The sequence below is a fragment of the Rhodnius prolixus genome, unplaced genomic scaffold, assembly GCF_049639745.1.
Source record: "Rhodnius prolixus isolate KJV_2025 unplaced genomic scaffold, Rpr scaffold_3, whole genome shotgun sequence".
NCBI classification, from domain to species: domain Eukaryota; kingdom Metazoa; phylum Arthropoda; class Insecta; order Hemiptera; family Reduviidae; genus Rhodnius; species Rhodnius prolixus.
The window spans coordinates 46,172,772-46,192,228 of NW_027411603.1; the positions used below are offsets into that span (position 1 = coordinate 46,172,772).

Genomic DNA, 19,457 nt, shown 5'->3' on the forward strand with positions numbered 1-19,457 from the left:
GTGTCCTTAATATTCCTAAGTTTAGCATTAATCTTTAGAACATCCTTGTAGGCTAAGAACTCTGCTAAAACCACTTTATTCTCAGATGTAGCGCTAGATTTACTAATTGGAAAGGCCTGGACTATGCTTACTTCCTCTTGCAAACCCAATACATTGCGGCATATATCCTTTACTGCCTGTTCATAGTCCGCACTATCCGGAACACCCCTAAAAATCAGGTTGTTTCTTCTCACTCTATTCTCCAGCGCCCCCACTCTATCTCTTAGCTGCTTATTTTCTTCTTTTAAGCCAGCCAATTCAACTGTCATCTTCTCATTATCAGTCAGAACTCTCTCAATTTTCTCCTCCAACTTTCCTATGTCCTCTTTAGTTGCTAGTTTTGAAATCTGCTCATTCATAGATTTCATCATAACTTTAATTTCATTTAAAAAGGATGGTTGAAAGCTACCACCTTCTATTTCCGCACTATCTTTATCCATTCGTAATAGCTTCTTGTCAGATAGATCAGGAGAACTTGACGAACGTCTTCTTTTCGAATCCTTTGCAGTTATAGGACTAAAGAATTTATCTAAAGTCTCCTGACTCATTAAGGTGTCCAAAACGTAGGTATATATCAAATAAATTAAATGAATGATTTTTTTTTTTTTTTTTAACTTTTATTGTAATATTGTGTTAAATTAACTATAAAATTTCAAAATTATAACCAAATTCCTATTAGACTTTAACACAAAAGTTTGCTTACAGTTGCGAGATAAGTTGTGCAGCTATCCCCACCACTCTAGGCACTACTAGTTCAGTTGGCTAGTACATTTAATTTTAATAAAATTCGTATAATCTTTCTCTAAAATTTAACTGTTCTACCGTAAGAAATTCCACCAAATTTCGCACAATGAACCAGAAACTAATACACTTACTAAATGTACAAAAACAAATTAGAAAAACTTTAACAAAACACCGATAAAAAACACTTTTTTATAGAGACAGCAACAACACGTCTTTACTCGTCAATGACCAGCACGGAACTCATCCATGTCTTGGGGAGCAAAATGTCCAATAATCGTTAAGTGAGGGCATTGATGCTGATGCTGACACCATTTAAAATCTAAACATTTAGTTAAAAGCGTTTTAACCAGAATATTGAAGTGTCCAATCCCATAATTTACAAACCCAGGAGTAAAAATACCCATATATTGAGGTTAATTAATGTTACTTCTACTTGGATAACTATTGTATTAAAAGAAATAACAATAAAACCAACTGAAAAACATATTTTCAATGAGAAGTTGTAATTTATTTCACTGAGAATTCATATTCAGCAAAAATTCTGTACGGACAACGTCGTTACCATATGTTGCATATGTATATGTAACCAAGAATTTAATATAACTTTTTATAAAGTTAAAGTGGAGAATTTTAAAATTTAGGAAATCAAATAAAAAAATCTTTTTCACTTATAACCAAACTTTCTGATTCATAACTTGGGTTTCCAAAATAGATTGAAACAGCTGTTAGTTGCAGCTGTCAATGTTCCAGCGACGTAACCTCGATTACTCATTATCGATTACACATTTTGGTATAGAAAGTCAAAATTTGTTTTGCATTTTATTCTCTTTTTCGGTTATATAAAATATGAAAATGAATAAAAAAACGTTTGAGTTCGTTTTCTATTGATTTTGAGATAAATGTTGAAAATGCCATGTGATTTCATGTTTTCTTAGAGAGATGAACGATATTCTTTTCTGCAGCACATTCATCGATTAAAACAGCAGAAAGATCGCAAGAATCGGCAGAATTTTTGGAATTCATTTTGAGGTATTTTCGAGGTCTTATTGATACCAAAGCGATGCTCGCTGTTTTTTATTTTTTGGTACCAAAAATACCTTTCACAAAAAATTCTCCTCAACAATAACTTAACAGTTTAAAAAGTTAAGTATAAGAAGTAGATTAAACGTGGCAAAAGGTACACAAATCTACAAGTACCCAACATTTCATTCATACTTCAGCTCGTAATTTCAGTCATATTCAGAAATATTCGATAATCGTTGCAAGCCCAGTTTCGAGTTAAGTAGTGTGGAATTCAGTCAGGAATGTGGTACTTCGGCTAAGTTAATTTTGTGATATTTAGTTTTTAAAATATTTTATTGACACACACACTAGGTTAGAAAAAGGAATAGGCTTTCGAAGATCACTCCTTCTTCAATACGGAAACTTGATGGTAAAAGTTCGACATGATGGCCAACTTTGCCGTACCTGTGTATGGGAAAGTAAGTTAGTAACTTTACTTTGCTGAACTTGACTTAAAAAAAAAAACTAAATGCAGAAATAGAACAAAAATGATATTAAAGTTAATATTAGAGAGGCGCTAGATAAAATAAAACTGACGATGACAGCGATTATTAAGTTTAAATATTCTGTTAATAGCATCTCAAAATTGAATAAAGTCCCAATAATTTTTAGAATTTAATTATAAGCTTGCCAATTACTTTATTAATTTTATCAAAACTGTATTAAACTTAAGCTAAAAAGGATCAGCGTTAATAGAACTTATAATAAGTCTTAAAAATATAATAAATAAACCAAAAACTTAGGCTGAAAAATTAAGTTTAACAATATTTTCAAAAAATAAAGTTTAGAAAAAGAAAAGTTCTCCATTGTATGAGTGCGGGAAGTCGAGTTTCCACGACTTGAGCTAAGCGAGTGGGAAATTGGACGAGCAAGTAATTAACAGTTTCCGCTATATGTGCGAATTTTCATTTAGTAAAAGTAATCAAAGGGCTGACCGAAAATGAAAGCAAAACTAAGTATATGAATCTCAGTCCGAATGGTAATGCAGTAATAAGTGAACATTTGGAAATGAAAGGATATCGTTATGAAAAGGTGAAGTCGTTTACTTACTTGGGGGCTGAGCTCAATTGTAAGGATAAGATTATCTCTGAGGATTATGGCCGGTAACCGGTACTTACTTTGCTAATATTAAGTTCTTCCGTTCCTATTGTCACGAAAAACAAAAGTAAATTTGTACAAAAACATTAATAAGACCAGTCGTGACTTATACCTCCGAAACATGGACCCTATGTACGGTTACCGGTGAAAATGTTGAAAATCTTCGAAAGAAAAATGCTGAGGAAGATATGTGGACCCGTATGCGAGGGAGATGAATGGAGGATAAGAAACAATATTGAGCTATACAAGCTGTATGGAGAGTGGGATATTGTTAAGTTTATTAAAGCTGAAAGAATAGAATGGTTAGGCCATATAGTAACAATGCCGCACGATAGAATACCGAAGAAAATCTTGTTATCCGCTATGCAACGCAAAAGAGGAAAAGGACGTCCAAGAAGAAGCTCAGTATGTCGAAAACGACCTGAATATATTGGGCGTCACAAACTGGAAAAGGACAGCCGAATGTAGAGAGCATTGGCAAGGCCCAGCCCGGGCTGTAGTGTAGGTCTTTTTACAGGCGACACTTAACGTTCAACTACTGAATTAGGGTCGAAAACGAAGGGACGAAAACACATACTTTACCATGTATAATCAGATAAACAAGTAGTAGGTACAAGCTGGACTAGAACTGGAGTATCTCCCATTTATTAGTCAGAACTTACAACCACTACACCAAGCCCACCACTGAATATTAAATTTTTTTTTCTCTACAATTTCTTCAATAATTTAGAAGATAAATTCTCTAAACTTGGACATAAAGGCCACCAGCTGAAGATTAGGGAAGTCTAATTAAATTTTAGAATATTTGACTAACTTTAGCTTTAGAATTTAAAATTAAGACCATTTTTGGGCAATTTGTGTTTGTTTGTGTGTAAGTGAAGATGTTAGCTCAAAAATCTAAATAAATACCGGAAGCCTAAATATCTCACCAGCTGTAACTTATCGGACTTAATTTTTTCTACCGGAAATAGCACTATATTGAACATGTCAGTACCTCGGACACTAAGTCCACTTTTTCAAAATTAATTTTTTTAATCTTTCTAATACAATATTTCTCTTTTTATTACCCAACCATCACTTATCTATGCATCTGTGTTACTTATTATCGACCAAAGATTCAAGCTAAATAACTCCTATGGGCTTATAAGTAAGAAAATCCGCGAGAAAACTCTTTCATTTGCTCTCTTGTAAAAAATTTAAAATTGGACGTAGTGTTGTGTACCTTACATTACGAAAATACCTTAAACTTTTTCTTTTTCAATAATTTATCTTCGAAAATTTGTTTTATAGCGACTCTGGGGGAGATGATTTCCTGCTAAAGTATCATTTAAAACGCCAAAATGTATGTAAGAATTGAATACGTCTCTAAAATTACGCGGTTGTGCATAAATGGAACTGAGAAAGCCGAACTTAGAGACAATGCTTTTTCTCCAGAGTTTGAATTTTTGAAAACAGCTAACTTCTTCATCTGCTTGGATACTATTCAAAGAGAACTAGCTGGGTTCACTCAAATGCAAACTCTTAATCTTCGCTAAGTGCAAAACAACATTCTTGCTGAATGGTTGCACTATAACTATGCACCACCACTCAGCTTTCCCACTGCAAGATTAATTCATTGTCGGAAACATTTGCGGCCGAGAATTATACACGATACTAGCGGGGTTTGGTGGCAGGAAGTAGTGTGTTGGGTGGTCGTCCAAGACTAGAGCACATTGCACAGAGCTATCAATCAGTCTAAGAGGAACACAACAACAAGGCGATGGGTACTTCCGGGCCTACGCCTGCACAATGTCACTGCTATCACTCATGTGATACTCCTTTCCCTCTGCTAACCATCTTCACTGTACTACAGTGTGCACCATCCTTTTGCCGGAAGGAAAAGAATTTGCTGGAGGACACTCTTCACGACTAGTAGAGTAAGAAAATCGTTGGAAGTAATACCAATCTTTTTTTTGATTGATGTTGCGTAGTCAAATATTCCATGTAAAAGTTTTGCCCAAATATTCTTTGATAAGAACAAAGAAAGAGGGGGGAAGACATTGTTTTGAATTGTATAATATGATAATGGTCTTATAAAGCAGAAATAAAAAGCGGTAGAATGAAACGAAATGAAAGTTAAATATTAGTATAAACTGCTTTGCCGGGAAAGGAAGGGAAGATCTCCCATCTCTCCCTCGAGTGGGAGAAGTTGGTAATAAATTGTAAAACACGAAGAACATCCTCATTGTTGTGGGCGGGGGTGGTCCATTGCTCCCTCTCTCTCAGTCCGTATTGTGCTCTTCAAGTTTACAGTTTTATATTACTTTGTAAGTATCTTTTATATCCGGAAACTGTTTCTTTTCCAAGTTCCTGTAGTAAATCATAATTAAATAGGAAACAAAAAAACTAGATATTTCCCCCCAAAAAAATATTCAGGAGAAGGAAAACTCGCTCATGCTCCATTAGGGTAGCCAAATGTCGCAGCATCCCTCAGGAGTTTCTGCTTATTTCCACTTAGCCCTTCCTTTATTCAAAAAAAAAAATACTTCCGCTGTTTGTTTAATCTAGCAACTACTGCGGGCGATTGTTTCTTGCACAACTTAACAACAGAATCCTTCATCTAATCTCATCACCACATTGAACAGCGTCAACTTCCGAAACTCTTGGTGCCAACTGCTACTTTTGAGTAACTCTAAAGTAACTTTGGACTTTTAAGCATTTTCTCAAAATTAGAACTTGGTTCTATGAAGTGTCTGATTGTGGAACAAATAAAAGGGGACTTTGCCAAACAATGACTTTCATAAATGTAAAATAGTAGTAAAAGTAAAGTAATCGCCTATTTTTTCAGGCGCGGCTTAACGCCCAACTACCAATTGGGTGTGGTGGACGGAGCCGACTAGCAAACATACTTTACTATAAATTTCTCATATTAACCATTAAATAAAATGCAAAACCTAGACCGGGGGAATCGAACCCACTAAACCAACAATACTTTTTAGCTTTGCGGGTCTAGCCTATAACCGCCTAACATACTTTACTATAAAGTTCTCATATTAAACATTAAATAAAATTCCAAAGCCTAGACCAGGGAATCGAATCTACTAACCAACAATACATCTTAGCTTTGCGGGTCTAGTATCTAACCGCCTAACATACTTTACTATAAAGTTCTCATATTAAACATTAAATAAAATTCCAAAGCCTAGACCAGGGAATCGAATCTACTAACCAACAATACATCTTAGCTTTGCGGGACTCGCGTCTAAACGCTCGGCTACCGTGGCTACCTTTCTGTAATGAATTATTACTACGTTCTTTCGACTTTCATAAATGTTAACTAACAGATCTCGCTCATCCGATCTCTATATTCCATCTCACTGTACCTCATCCTTTAACAAATCCTTCCTAATACGTGCTGCCTCTCTCTGGAACTCCTTGCCTTCATCTGTCCGCCATGCTCCTACCCTATCCATCTTTAAATCCCTTCTGTTCAATTAACTCATTTCTACTCAGCTTCCTCCGAAATTCTCGTTGTTTTAATTTATTTCCCTAATTTCTGCTGTTATTTTTATTTTCACTTTTTGTAAATACTTATTTATTTATTTATTTTCTGTTTAATCACAGGCCAAACTGTTAAATCCTCTATTTGTACCTGTGTTTATTCTTAGGGGACAATTGTCCCAGAATAATAAATTTCTTTTCTATTCTATTCTATATTGTAAAACCAACATTTGCAAAAATTAAATAACCAATTAGAGTAGAGGTCGGCAAACTTATTAGTGCCAATAGCGTCGAATATCAGCAGTACAGCGATTAAAACGTTTTTTTTTGGGGGGGGGGAGCCAAATTTTCCAATCTTTAACTGTGTAGATAGGTACATCGTGATTAACTCAATTAGGGTACTGTTAAGATGCCCTTTGCTATAATCTGAGGTTTGTTCTGTTTCCAACTGAACCCTTGTTAGTTCATTATTAATATAATTATCTTCTTCTTCTTTGGCCCTGATCGCACTTCTTTTTTCCATACTTCTCAGGGAAACTGTACCACACCCTTCAGCGGAATAGATATTCTTTCCGCTGCTTCATTATCCAGCACATTAAAAATTATCTCAAGCGCCTTACTTCGAAGTATTATCGCTGTTCTTCTGCGCATGGGCCACGAAGTTTCAATCGCACTGTACGCACGTGCACGTGGTATTTTGAGGAAAAGCTACACTCAAGGTGGCCAAAGAATTGCACGAGGGTTGCGATGCGAGCCGTGGTTTGCCGAGCACTAGGCTATCGAAAGGCTACTTTTATGGTCCTACACAATAAACTATTGTTGAAGTATATTTTGTAACTTTCTTTTTACGGTCCATTCTGGCGAATTATCCATCCCGTGGCGGATAGAATTTTTCCTCCCACAAAAATCCTAAAATATGAAATAATATTGTTTAAAATGATTTTTTTCTATTTTATATTGCAGATATATAGCAGTGACTCAGCCAATTAAATACGCTAAACACAAGAACAATCGTCGAATCTGGCTGACGATTGTACTAGTTTGGGCGATATCTTGCGCCATCGGCAGTCCCATCGTCATGGGTTTGAACAACACACCGGACAGATTGCCGGATCTTTGCCTTTTCTACAATTCAGATTTCATCATCTATTCATCCCTTTCTTCGTTCTATATTCCCTGCATCATCATGGTCTTCCTTTATTACAACATATTTAAGGTAAGCAGCTTCCATTGGATTAAAGTAAATTAATGCTATTTTTTTCTCTTTCTCAGGCGAGGTACATAAGTGAGTGGATGTGGTCGGAGTAATAATTTAAATTAATTGGGTTCTACAGGACTCGAACTGGGATTCTCCTTCTTACAAGTCCGCACTCATATCCATTGCACCAAACCAGCCCCTTTAAATCTAGGATATGCTTTATTATTATTATTTTTTAATTAAAAGCCAATTTTAAACTAACTACTGTGGAGACATCTGGTGGCAACTTAGAAATAATAAAATTTGAACATTCAGCGATTTCTGTGCCTTTTTGAGTTATGTACTTGCTGTATCAATTAAATATTGTTAAAAACACTTGTGAACTAAAATTTGGCTTAACGGATAATGAATGGAATAACTATTGTTCATTATTTTTGGTGACTGGATCATAGTTTCAATAGGATGAAAAACTTAATGCCAGTTTCAGTCATTATAAACTTTATTATGCCGAGCTTTCGACCTAGGGACTAAGTCCATCTTCAGGGCTGTGGAAAATATTTACAGGGTGTTAACCAATCAATTATATTACAATGAATATGTGTAATGTAACGAAAATTTACAAAAATATTTACCTAATTTACAATATACTGTTTTACATCATTGGAGGGTAAAAAAAAGTCCTTTACATAGCACAGAAAATCATCACACTTTCGATTTCCCAAACACAAAGATACTTAAATCAGAAACCAACGCACAAAAAAGGAAAACTGCTAGAAATGATATACATATCTAAGATAGAAAACGGTCTAAATTTCAAAGCTGAAACCAACAATTTAAACAACATATACGCCAACTTACTGCAAAATACTTGACAATTGGCAACACTGACTTCCACACAACCTAACACATATCACTCACAGACCGATCACATTCAGTCCATGAACAGACAAGACAGAAGAACTCTCTAATGTTACGTATATTGTAAATTAGGTAAATATTTTTGTAAATTTTCGTTACATTATACATGTTCATTGTAATATAATTGATTGGTTAACACGCTATAAATATGTTCCCCAGCCCTGAAGATGGACCTAGTCCCTAGGTCGGAAAGCTCGGCATAATAAATTTTATAATGACTGAAACTGGCATTAATTTGTTCATCCTATTGAATGGAGTAACATCGTAAATACTACGAGAAGAGTGAATGAGGCACAAACCAGAAGGTAAGAAGAATGGAATTTGATAACTTGTAAAACAGAATCAATATAAATTTAAGAGTGGCTGTAGTAAAATTTTGAAGATGGTGGTGGTAGCCATTGTTAATTAAATAGTAAAGTAATTGTTTACAGTGAGTAACAAAGATTTGAATAGTTGAGTAAATGTGCAGTGTTTGTAACAATACTCACAGGGAGCCACTGTCTCGGCTAGAGGGGGAGCCACTGTGTGTTTGTAGGAGAAGGCACTTTAGTTCGCCATTCAACTGAAGTCGACCGTCGTTAAGTTTGCTTGGGCATCTGGCACAAGTTGAATGTTTCATCAACTCTTTATGTGTTCCAGTAGCTGTTCTGTATATCCTTGTTGCTTTAGCCCATGAATAAGCTGGACGATAGAGAGAACTATGGGCATAGTATTGGGAACGCAAGAGAGGAAGATGGATGCCTGGGATGGTAGTTGAAGTCCAAATGATGAAAAGCATGCTCCGGCTCTCCATATCCCCTTATAACATGTATGTGGAGTACATGGAGAAGGGAATTGAGACCGCCGGGTTGGAGCGGCGTATCCCTAGAGTGGACCCTCTAATGTGTTTCCATTGTCAAACAGGACGTACCGGCTCTCCTAACAATTCATTAGGATAAATGCATTATTACTGTCCAGGTCCCCTCCGTGAACCCTATCTCATTACATCTTGACTCTTACTTACTTACTGGGCAACTTATTATTCAATTGTGTTCATTTCAAACGTGTTAAATATTTGATTGAGTTCTGGAATCGTGATGTTTATCTTTAGGGAATATGTTTGCAATACTTCGTTAATAGATGGCCAGTAATACCAGCGTTCACATTCAGCATCTCTTATCATCAACATTTCTAATCTAATCCAACCTCCTTCTTATCCAAGATTTATCTCTTATCCATGGTTTCCTTAAAGGCAACTTTACATCCAGACCGGAAACTTCAGCAGAACGCTTCAGCCATTAAATAATCAACCATACTTGAACGAAAACAATACTTAACAACGAAATTCAGCCATGGTCTTCCAGACTGAGATTACTGGATTCAATTGAAAACTACCGTTTACTGGAAAATTGGCAGAGAGGTGCAAATCTTGTATTGTCAAAGGATTAGGATATTAAAAAGTGGCTGTAAAAGGTTTGAAGCCTGGGTAGGCCTAGCAACACTAAGTACTTGAACTGCGAATTTAACTAGTCCGAACTTATAACCAGTACACCTATTCTGCTCCCCCGCACACATGCTGGAATAGAAGGCAGTGAAATATAGAAGGAGCTAGTCAGGATTAGTTCTTCAGTTAACATCACGAAGCAATTTTTGTTACAGGGAGATTTGGGGATTGAAGAATAGTGAGTTCTTCAGATTAAGGGTTTAGCTAGAAGGGACGACACTTAGTTTCTGTAAAGGATGCAATTAAGAGTTCTAGGTGTGCTGTGCGGGCATGCTTCCGGTGGTTAAGGTATCTAGTCCTAGATAAGCTATTGCCCGCATCTGAGCCGAGTGGGGTAACGGGTTTCCCTGGATGAGTAGTAAACAATGTTTTAACTGCTTAGCCCGATTTGCAGTATACAAAGGGAATGCGTAGAATTTAAAGCTTGGCAAGTTTCTTGCGATATTGTAGTAGATCTGAAGAAGGATCTGAAGGTTTTTGGAGTGGGCTCTTACGTTCTTTGTGGATTAGAACCCTTTAGAATCTCTCTCCAATTACCCAGGACTCAATAAAGGTAACAGTATTGTTTTTAGAAGTTAACAGAGAACTTACTTCAGTCAGAGCAACCCAAAAATAGAACTTACGTAAGTAACAACTGTCAGTCATTGTAGTCAAATAAGTCTAGAGCCTTTCACAGCCTATAGTCAATTCAGTGCTCACAGTGTAACAATTTATTTTCCTGTCAGGTCCTCACATCGTGAAAAGACCAAGTTATTTCAAGTACACATCCAAGAAGAAGTCAAAAAGTAACCCTTTGATACATTAATCTAATTATAATTAATGCAATCAGAATATAAGGAAGTGTTTGCTAGCGGAAATATAGACTTTGCTCAATATTTAGTTAATCTGTGGAAGTAAAAGCAATTATTAATTTAAAAAAAGGTATTCACTAACCGATTCTGCTCGACTTGGACTGGAAGTTCCGATGGAGGATATATAGTGGTCATATAAATGTATTAATTTAAATAATTATAATTCCAATTATTTACAAAAATAAATAAATAAATATATTATTATTATGCAAAAGAAACATGCAAACAAAATTAAGCATCCTGAAAAAAAAAGTATAGAAATTAAACCTGAAAAATATTAAGGAACCTGTTTCCGAGAGTTTGCTTTGGGGAAGAATCAGAAATTTGGGAAAATGGAACGAAGCTATAGAAATACTCCACGCAATTATTTGTTCGCTTTCTAAGAAAAGGGATAGAAAATGGCGCGAAAATTACGCTGGAAGATGTTAACCCATAGTACAACCCCTGGCTAAACTAGTAGCGAAGTGAATAACGTTAAATGCTGATAAAATGTTGGATGATTAGCAAAGAAATTCGATTTTCTGAGTAACCAATATCGATAAGAGATTGCAGGAAAAAATGGCTGCGATTATATTGAAGATTTTCATTATCTAATGAGGAAAAACTATTATTATAGCTTTTATAGTTATCAAATTTAAGCCCCTTGACTTAAATTAGCCTTAGTTAAAGTTGCCTTCAAAACACGATTGCTGCAGTAAAAATCTTAAGAAGATTACTTTGATGTTTCCAATGTAAATAGAGGCCTCAGAGCAGGTGATTTTGAAGAAATTGCTCGTAAATTGTAGCTTTGAAATAAACTGATGTGATACGATATTCAATCTATCCACAGAAACTATCCACTTTATGCTATCGATATAGTTCTGATTTGAAGGACATCAAGTATTAAGTTCCAACAGTATCAACAGTACTTACTGTTAAAGAATTTTTTCACTAGCTAAAATGAAAAGCGGAAAAGCAGCCAAACTACTCCAAAAAATAAGAAGAAGCTAAATCAGTTGCTTGTAGTCCCTAAACTTTAATAACTGAATATGTCTGGCTCATCGTGTTCAGCTTTTGTAAATTCAGTCTTAAGTATCAAGGAGTTGTATTAAAGGAAAGATTAACGACTGAAATCTGAATGTTGTTTCGCTTTAAACTACATTTTTTGAACTTCTGGTCGATGTTTAAGGAAATGAAGAATCGAGAATTTATAAAACTTTTATCCAAGTACATCTGTAAAAACACGCAGAATAAAATAAGCATCCCAAGAGTTTTTGGAGGTGAAAATTCTTTAAATAATAAATACAAAGGTCACTCGGTTCTAATTGCGAGAATGGGGCTTATAGAGAAATCAGGGGAGATCATCTGGACGATATGATGGAAGTAAATGTTAAAAGATTAGATTTGCTAAGTCTTGCAAAGAGAACGGACTCGGAAGCAGTGTTTTAAAGTAGAAGGCGATGGTTGATCAATCAGTAGAAGGCAGGAACGGATGTGGAGGCTGGAAGAAGATGCAGATTAAGAAGCGGTTGGAATTATAATTATCACTATTGTTGGACAATGATAGAAACATAACTGTAATACTGTACAGAACATAATATATGGACCACCATATTCCTCATCCTACCTTACATTGCTGTAGGATGGGATATATAACCATTTTTTTGCAGTTACATATCCTTTGGATGATCCAGTCGTCAGACGATATCGATGAGCTGCTGCCAGACGTTGAGGGATTCCCTTCACTGGACACTTGACACAATTTTAAAAAAAGTTTAACGTCAAAATACTGTAACGCAATTAGATTTTATAAAATTTGGAAAAACCGAAATTATTAATTTATTTCTTAAACGCACTGGTTAAAGTTATTAAACACTTGTTTAATTAATAAAGGTAATTAACTAAAAAAAACACCATTAAATAAATAATCGCGAGAATTACACTTCCGCACCATCTGGAACAAAAAAAAATATTTTACTGTATTATTTTCTTTAATTAAAGACACATCAACATCTGAGGTCATTAACATCTAGAGCTTTTTTTAAGAGCACTGCCGGTTTCCAGACAGTGTTCTCTCGGTACAGACAACATTGTCCATCACCAGACAGAATGCTGTAAAAAGCTTCTAGAAAGAGAAAAATTTAAGAGCTAGCAGCTATAGTTAAAATTTTATTGGCTACAAACCAAATATACAATATTGATTCATCTCCAATCAACACTAGCAATTGGTAATAAATAAAAATAAAATAAATAACTGTAGCACAATAGATAAAACTAGCGTAAAATGGCTACCGAACTAGATTACAACCGGATAATCCTGTAGAGATTTATTTTGTGAACAGAGGAACAATCGATTCAATAATACCATGCGGTATATTTGATTAAAACCATTACACGACTAGCAGAGATCTATTGGATTTATGGAGGACAAAATATCAACTTGAACCAACTATCACTTCGATCGTAAATTAAAACAATTAAACAAAAACAATTATGTGAAACACTCTCATGACTTCCTCTTACCACAACCCCCCCCCCAATCACAAAATTTAATTAGCTAAGAGGCACTTCCGCTCAATCGATTTATTTTTTCAAATTTATCATTTTAATTACATAATATACGCCAGTTTGTAAGGTATTATTATAAGTAATGAGGCCGCCTATTACACTGAAATGGCACGTTAGGGTTCGTTTACAACGGAGCTGTGAGTATAGATGATAGCAGAGATGATAGCTGATAGAGTAAAATATAAACCGCTGATTAGTGTGCACAACGGAGCTGTGATACATGCAACATGCCCGAGTAGTGAAGAAGCAACAAAATGGAATATTTTAAAGAAAAAACGCTTTAGAAAATATCATGTACATCCCGTAAATAAAAAACGAAGTACTTTGGGCGAATTTCACCATTTATATAAGGAACTTAGAAATTATCCGGATCGTTTTTTCCGACTATATTTTAGAAAAAGTAAGGTCAAAATTAAGAAAACGTTGGAAAAATTGCCATGGAAATCCTATAACCATAGAAGAAAAACTGATTACTCTTAGGTAAGTAATGGTTTTATTGAGAAAAAACAAATAAATACACATAAAAATAAATGTAAGCACGATTTAAAAAACAAAATATTTTTAAAAAGTTAATAATAAAATAATAACCAAAAATAATGCCGGTTTTCACTAAATGTCTTGAAAAACAGAGGTATTTTGAACAGCAGTCAAATTTGAAGCTCATTTTAAAGTCCCGATACTGGAGTTCAGCTAGCAGAAAAATGAAAAATTCAATTCTATCATCTATGCTCGTTTATACCAGCGCGTATGAGTCACTAGTCGCAGCTTCGTTGTGCAAGCTCACATTCGAATGTACTATGTTTTTCTTTAAGCGCTGATGCATCACTTCTATCATCTCTGCTATGATCTATGCTCACAGCTCCGTTGTGAACGTACCCTTATAGTAATGCTTAATCCTTATTTTTCCTCAAAACTGGCTAAAGAAGCACTTTTCCTTGGAATATGTTTCAAATTAAACAGTTATAGAACTGTACATGCACAATAAGCATACGATGTCTAATGTTAAACGTTGGAGTCGATTTAGTGAAAATCACAAATAAATATAGATTTATTAAAGCGCACTAAGTGTAGTCGCCTGTTTTGCCTGTCTGGACCTTCGTTGGGATCTAAACTATCGTAATGTGTATAGGAGCATGATTTTTTTTCCCCAGTAATTATTTTATAAATTATAGTTTAAGACTGAACTATCCGAAAGTTGGGCAGAATAGTGGAACCTATTTGTAGGGGGTCAAATTCTTTTGCCTCCATTTTGGTGAGAATTTTCCAGAGGAGCAAGGCTGTCTAATGAAGGGAGCAGGATTACGCTGTCCGGGAATAGCCATAGCTGGCCGCCATAGAAATGGTGATGCCTCTAAAGCTGTTAGGGCTTTGGGAAACGTTTTTTACTCTTCAGACTGACCAAAAGCACAACTTTCAGATTCAAATTTATCTCCACGTTAGATGAAATAAATCAACAAATAATAATTATTAAAATTATTGATTGGCAAAAGTGATTAGAATGTGTATTAATTGTTATATTACATTATATACTTGATTATTTCATCTCTCCATATTTTGACTACAAAATGATTTTATCCGATTGCTGGTGATTGGCGAGACAAGTGTTAGGCTCCATTTTTAATTAGAAATATAAATTTTAATTAAAAGAATTTCATATCAGTGCGCGTCTTTTGTTTAGCATTTATCGTGATTGATTGGTTCTCTCATAATGATAAGAACACGGTTCATTGTGTAGTTTTGGTGCCTTTACGTCTTGGACAAGTTTAAGGTCTGTGAATAAATAAAAATGAAAAGACCAAAGGGCAAAAAAACAAGTGAAAGAGAAACATTTTCTGAGAAACAAGCTTCCCTTTTTTGTTTTGATTTGTTTCGTTATTATTTGAAATTGGGCGAAAGTGCAACGAAGCGTGGAATTCTTGTATTCTTGAAGATGAATACATCTTTTTGGGTTGTGGTGGGGGGATGGATATTTTGTATAGTTTCTTGGTAAAACCTACTACAACCAACAATAGCCTTTGAAGAGGCCTACGATCAACCAAAGGCTGTTTGAAGGTCAAGCCTCTTGTACAGTGAAGAAACATGCATAGAATGGGACTGGCAGAGAATAGCCTGTGCAGGTTCTGTCGAGAAGATATGGCGAAGGGCTGATTGTGGTAACAGATTTCAGCCCTTTCGGAGAAGAAACAAAAATTAACCCCCTTCGTACCTGTTGCGACAACACGTGGAGTGGCTATTAAATAACGGAGACTATTGCTGTAAAACATTTTATTTTAAATTTATACATATTTAGTTATTATCACCTTCAATATACACCCCTCCCCTATTCCTACAACGCTCCTTGCGAATTTACCATTGTTCGAAACAGTGCTGGAAGTCTTTTTCTGTGAGCTGACCTGCATGACGCGTGCCGCTTTTTCTTTCACACAGCTTCAACGGACCAAAATCGTGTTCCTTTTAATGCAGATTTCACTTTGGGGAACAGATAAAAGTCACAAGGGGGGGCCAGGACAAGGCGAATAAGGCGGATGGCCTAAAACTGGGATGTTGTACTTGGCTAGAAACGTCTTGACAGACAATGCAGTGTGATGGAGAGGGTTCTCCGACTTGTTCTTCCACAAATCGGGTCGTTTTTTTCCTTACTCTTTCCCGGAGTTGAGCAAGCACCTCACGGTAGTAATGTTGATTAATTTGTAATCGATATTTTCATCCGTTTTGAACGTGGAAGGGCGACCCGGGCGGTCATCATCTCCGACGTCTTCTCGGCCATCTTGGAAACGCTTGAACCACTCAAAAACTTGCGCACGTGATAAACATTCATTGCCATAAACTTCTTTTTAATAAAAGATAAGTTGATCAGTAGCGGTTTCATGTGAAATTTCACGACAATTCGTTGCTCTACTACATGTGTAATATCATGTTTTCGGCAAAACGAAACTAACACCTCTATTACACATATGACGGTTCCGGTCAGACAGATTTCTGTACAAACACGTGAGAGGCTGCAATCGAAAGAGAAGGCTTTATACGCTGCACAGCTGTCGTTCGTTAGGATTTGGCGCATGCCAAATAGTTCTTCTGTAGCAGCATCAGTCTTGTTATTTAATAGCCACACCTCGTAGTCCCCTTCTGGATCGCGGTAGAGTACGCTTTTACTGGCCAATCCACGTAGAAACTAATCCAGAATATAATCATCACCACCTCTTCAGGCATGTTACTGTACAGAGCATTTTCTAATCAATCGTGAGACGATTTTATTTCAAGTTATTTTCGAAGAACGTCATTGGGTTTCCGTGAAGTTACCTTTCTTTTTAGCTTCGAGAAAAGTTTGCTACGTTATATTGTAGAATGTTGAGTGTTTTCACATCTTTTTTATTTATCTTTTTCTTTTTTTACTTCTTTTGAAATTAAAATGTTTATTTATTTCACATGTTGCAATTTACACGTTTATTTATTTCAAGTTGAATAAATTCTTTATTTATCTAGAATACTGCATTTATCAAAAGACTAACATTTTCTGGGCTGTTTAATTATTTTTTTTTTTGCAGCTCCATTAATAAAAATAGTGCAGTACATTTGCAACAGAGTGCACTTTATTTAACTAGCTAGCTAACTACTATAATGGCAAAAAACTCTTTTCAACTGTTGTAAATATGAATTAACTTGAGAGCATAAATTTTTATAAATACGACCTATTTAAGTTGAAAACCGCAAGAAATAAATAAAAGAAGCTTAATTTTTTAAATATAAATTAGACGACTGAATCTAACCACTAAGCTTAGAGAATAAAACACAAATTAAATATTCATTTTCTGAAAAAAATGAATGAGTATGAGATTGAGCAATACGAGAAATCCGAGTGAGTAAAAAGTTTGTACTATTTTGTATAGAGAGCAGAATTTGGAATAAAAATGCCTAAGTTGTACCAAAATTAGAATTATATAAGCTGCAAACGCCAGGTGGTTATAAAATAGTTTGATACAAAGGACTTTTTTGTGGTTCGAGTAATGGAAAAAGAAAAACATCTAAATGCCCGCCCCCTCCCAAAACTGGACTTACCAAAGGGAGCTTGAATGGGATTTATTAAGCTACAAATATGGTAGTTATAAAATAGGGATATAAAGCCGAGGATTGGGACAGAATTCCCAAACTGTTGTGATTAGAGATTTACTTCTACCACTGCTTGGACTAACATCTGCTACTATGTGTGTAGTTAAGAGTTGTCTTTTTGTTTTTTTGTTTTTTTAGTTCTCCATCATGGAGAAGCCGGAAGTGGATGATGTGCGACAAGTGTGTGTGTGTTAATAATAATAATAATAATAATAAGCCTTTATTGGTTTCCTTCATATTTACATACATATTAACTGATTAATACAATTTAACACAATTAATCTTTTCTTTCCTTTTGTTCAATTAAGTATTGAAACTAAATATTTAATAAAAAAACAGAAAATACTTTTTACATAAAATAAAATAAAACATAATTCTTTCGATTATTTTGAAACCAGGCCCAATCATTGAGCATAGGCCTCTCCCATCTCGGTCCATTCGTCTCTATTGTGAACTCTTTTGTACCACTTGTGTCCGGCTACCTTTACTATGTCATCCTGCCATCTCATTTTTTGTCTTCCTTTCTTCCGGCTGCCATAAAAGGGCGTCCATAATGTTGCATGTCTTGACCATCTTCCATCATTACATCGCACAACATGGCCAGCCCACTTCCATTTCAGTGTCTTCACAGTCTGCTCTATATCTTTAACTTCCGTTTCTTGCCTAATTATTGAGCTTCTGATTCTATCTTTTCTTTTCACACCTTTCATACTTCTTTCCATTGCTCTTTGCGTCACTTTTAACTTATTAATTAACTTCTTTGTTAACGTCCATGTTTGACACCCATATGTTAAGCAAGGCATTACACAGCAATCTAATATTTTTCCTTTTTTCTTTATTGGCACTTTGCGGTTCTTCATTAGATGTTTCAGCGACCAATATTTTCTCCACGCTAATGCAATTCTTCTTTCTACTTCTCTTTCATTCCTATTTTCAAATCCTATTAACTGTCCCAGATATACAGTGCTAACTACATAGTTCAATGTTTTGCCCGACAACTTTATATCTTCGTTTAACCCGTTTGTTATAATCATGGTCTTCTTTTCATTAATTTTTAGTCCGGCTATTCGGCCTTCAATATCCAATTCATTTAACATTTTTTCCATGATTTTTGCACTTTGGGCGAACACTACCAGGTCGTCGGCAAACCTAAGATGAGTCAACTTTCTCATATTGACATCAATTCCATATTTGTTGACATCATTCCATTTTAACTTCTTAAACACCTCTTCGAGCACGCAGTTGAACAGTATAGGCGACAATGGATCCCCTGTTAGTGTGTGTGTTAGTGTAGTTTATTGCACACATACAAATAGAATTCTAATATAAAAGGATAAGTCTACAGTTACTGGAACCAAGGTAATAGAACATGTATGGCCTCCAGGAGCAATATCCACGTCTAGTACAATAATGTAGGATGTTTAAATTGGAGTTGACAGTTTTAGGATGGAGGCGGTCCCAGGTGGGCCGCTATTTTTGCTGTAAAATAAGATACTCCTCATCGGCCATACACTTTTAGTTTCTACCAACCTCCTCCTGGTCTTTTAGAACAAGGGCGAGAAAGGATTTTAGCTACCGCTTGCCACCCCCCACCCCCTGTTAGGTAACAAATATTTTTTGCGGCCCCTCAAGAGTAAAAGAAAGAGAAGGAAAGCTGGAAAAGCGGAGGAGAGGGGTGGGTATATCTGTTTCAAGTGAATTGAAATATTTTGTCCTACTTTCCTGAAGAACCTGCAATTAAGAACCAACAGCTCCAACACCAAAGTGCTTAGTACTTTTGGGGGGCTGGACTTATCTTGCAACTGCCAATCAGATGTGATGGACGGGTACGGAATTACATTACTATTAACATTTTTTTTCTAACAAATGAAAAGTGGGGAGATCTTCCGCTTACGCCAACACCTACCCCGTGATCACATTTTTTTTTTGC

General features: G+C 35.5%; 1 protein-coding gene and 1 non-coding gene across 2 annotated transcripts in view; both read left to right on the forward strand.

The window, feature by feature from the left end:
* Dop2R (dopamine D2-like receptor) overlaps positions 1 to 19,457 on the forward strand; it is a 464,663-nt gene that overhangs the window by 407,323 nt on the left and 37,883 nt on the right. The window contains exon 3 of the mRNA XM_074125938.1: positions 7,387 to 7,639. Coding sequence (XP_073982039.1) covers positions 7,387 to 7,639 — 253 coding nt within the window. The remainder of the gene's footprint in view (positions 1 to 7,386; positions 7,640 to 19,457) is intronic.
* LOC141453879 (U4atac minor spliceosomal RNA) lies at positions 1,023 to 1,145 on the forward strand. The gene has a single exon (XR_012458275.1). It is a non-coding gene; the product is annotated as a U4atac minor spliceosomal RNA (small nuclear RNA).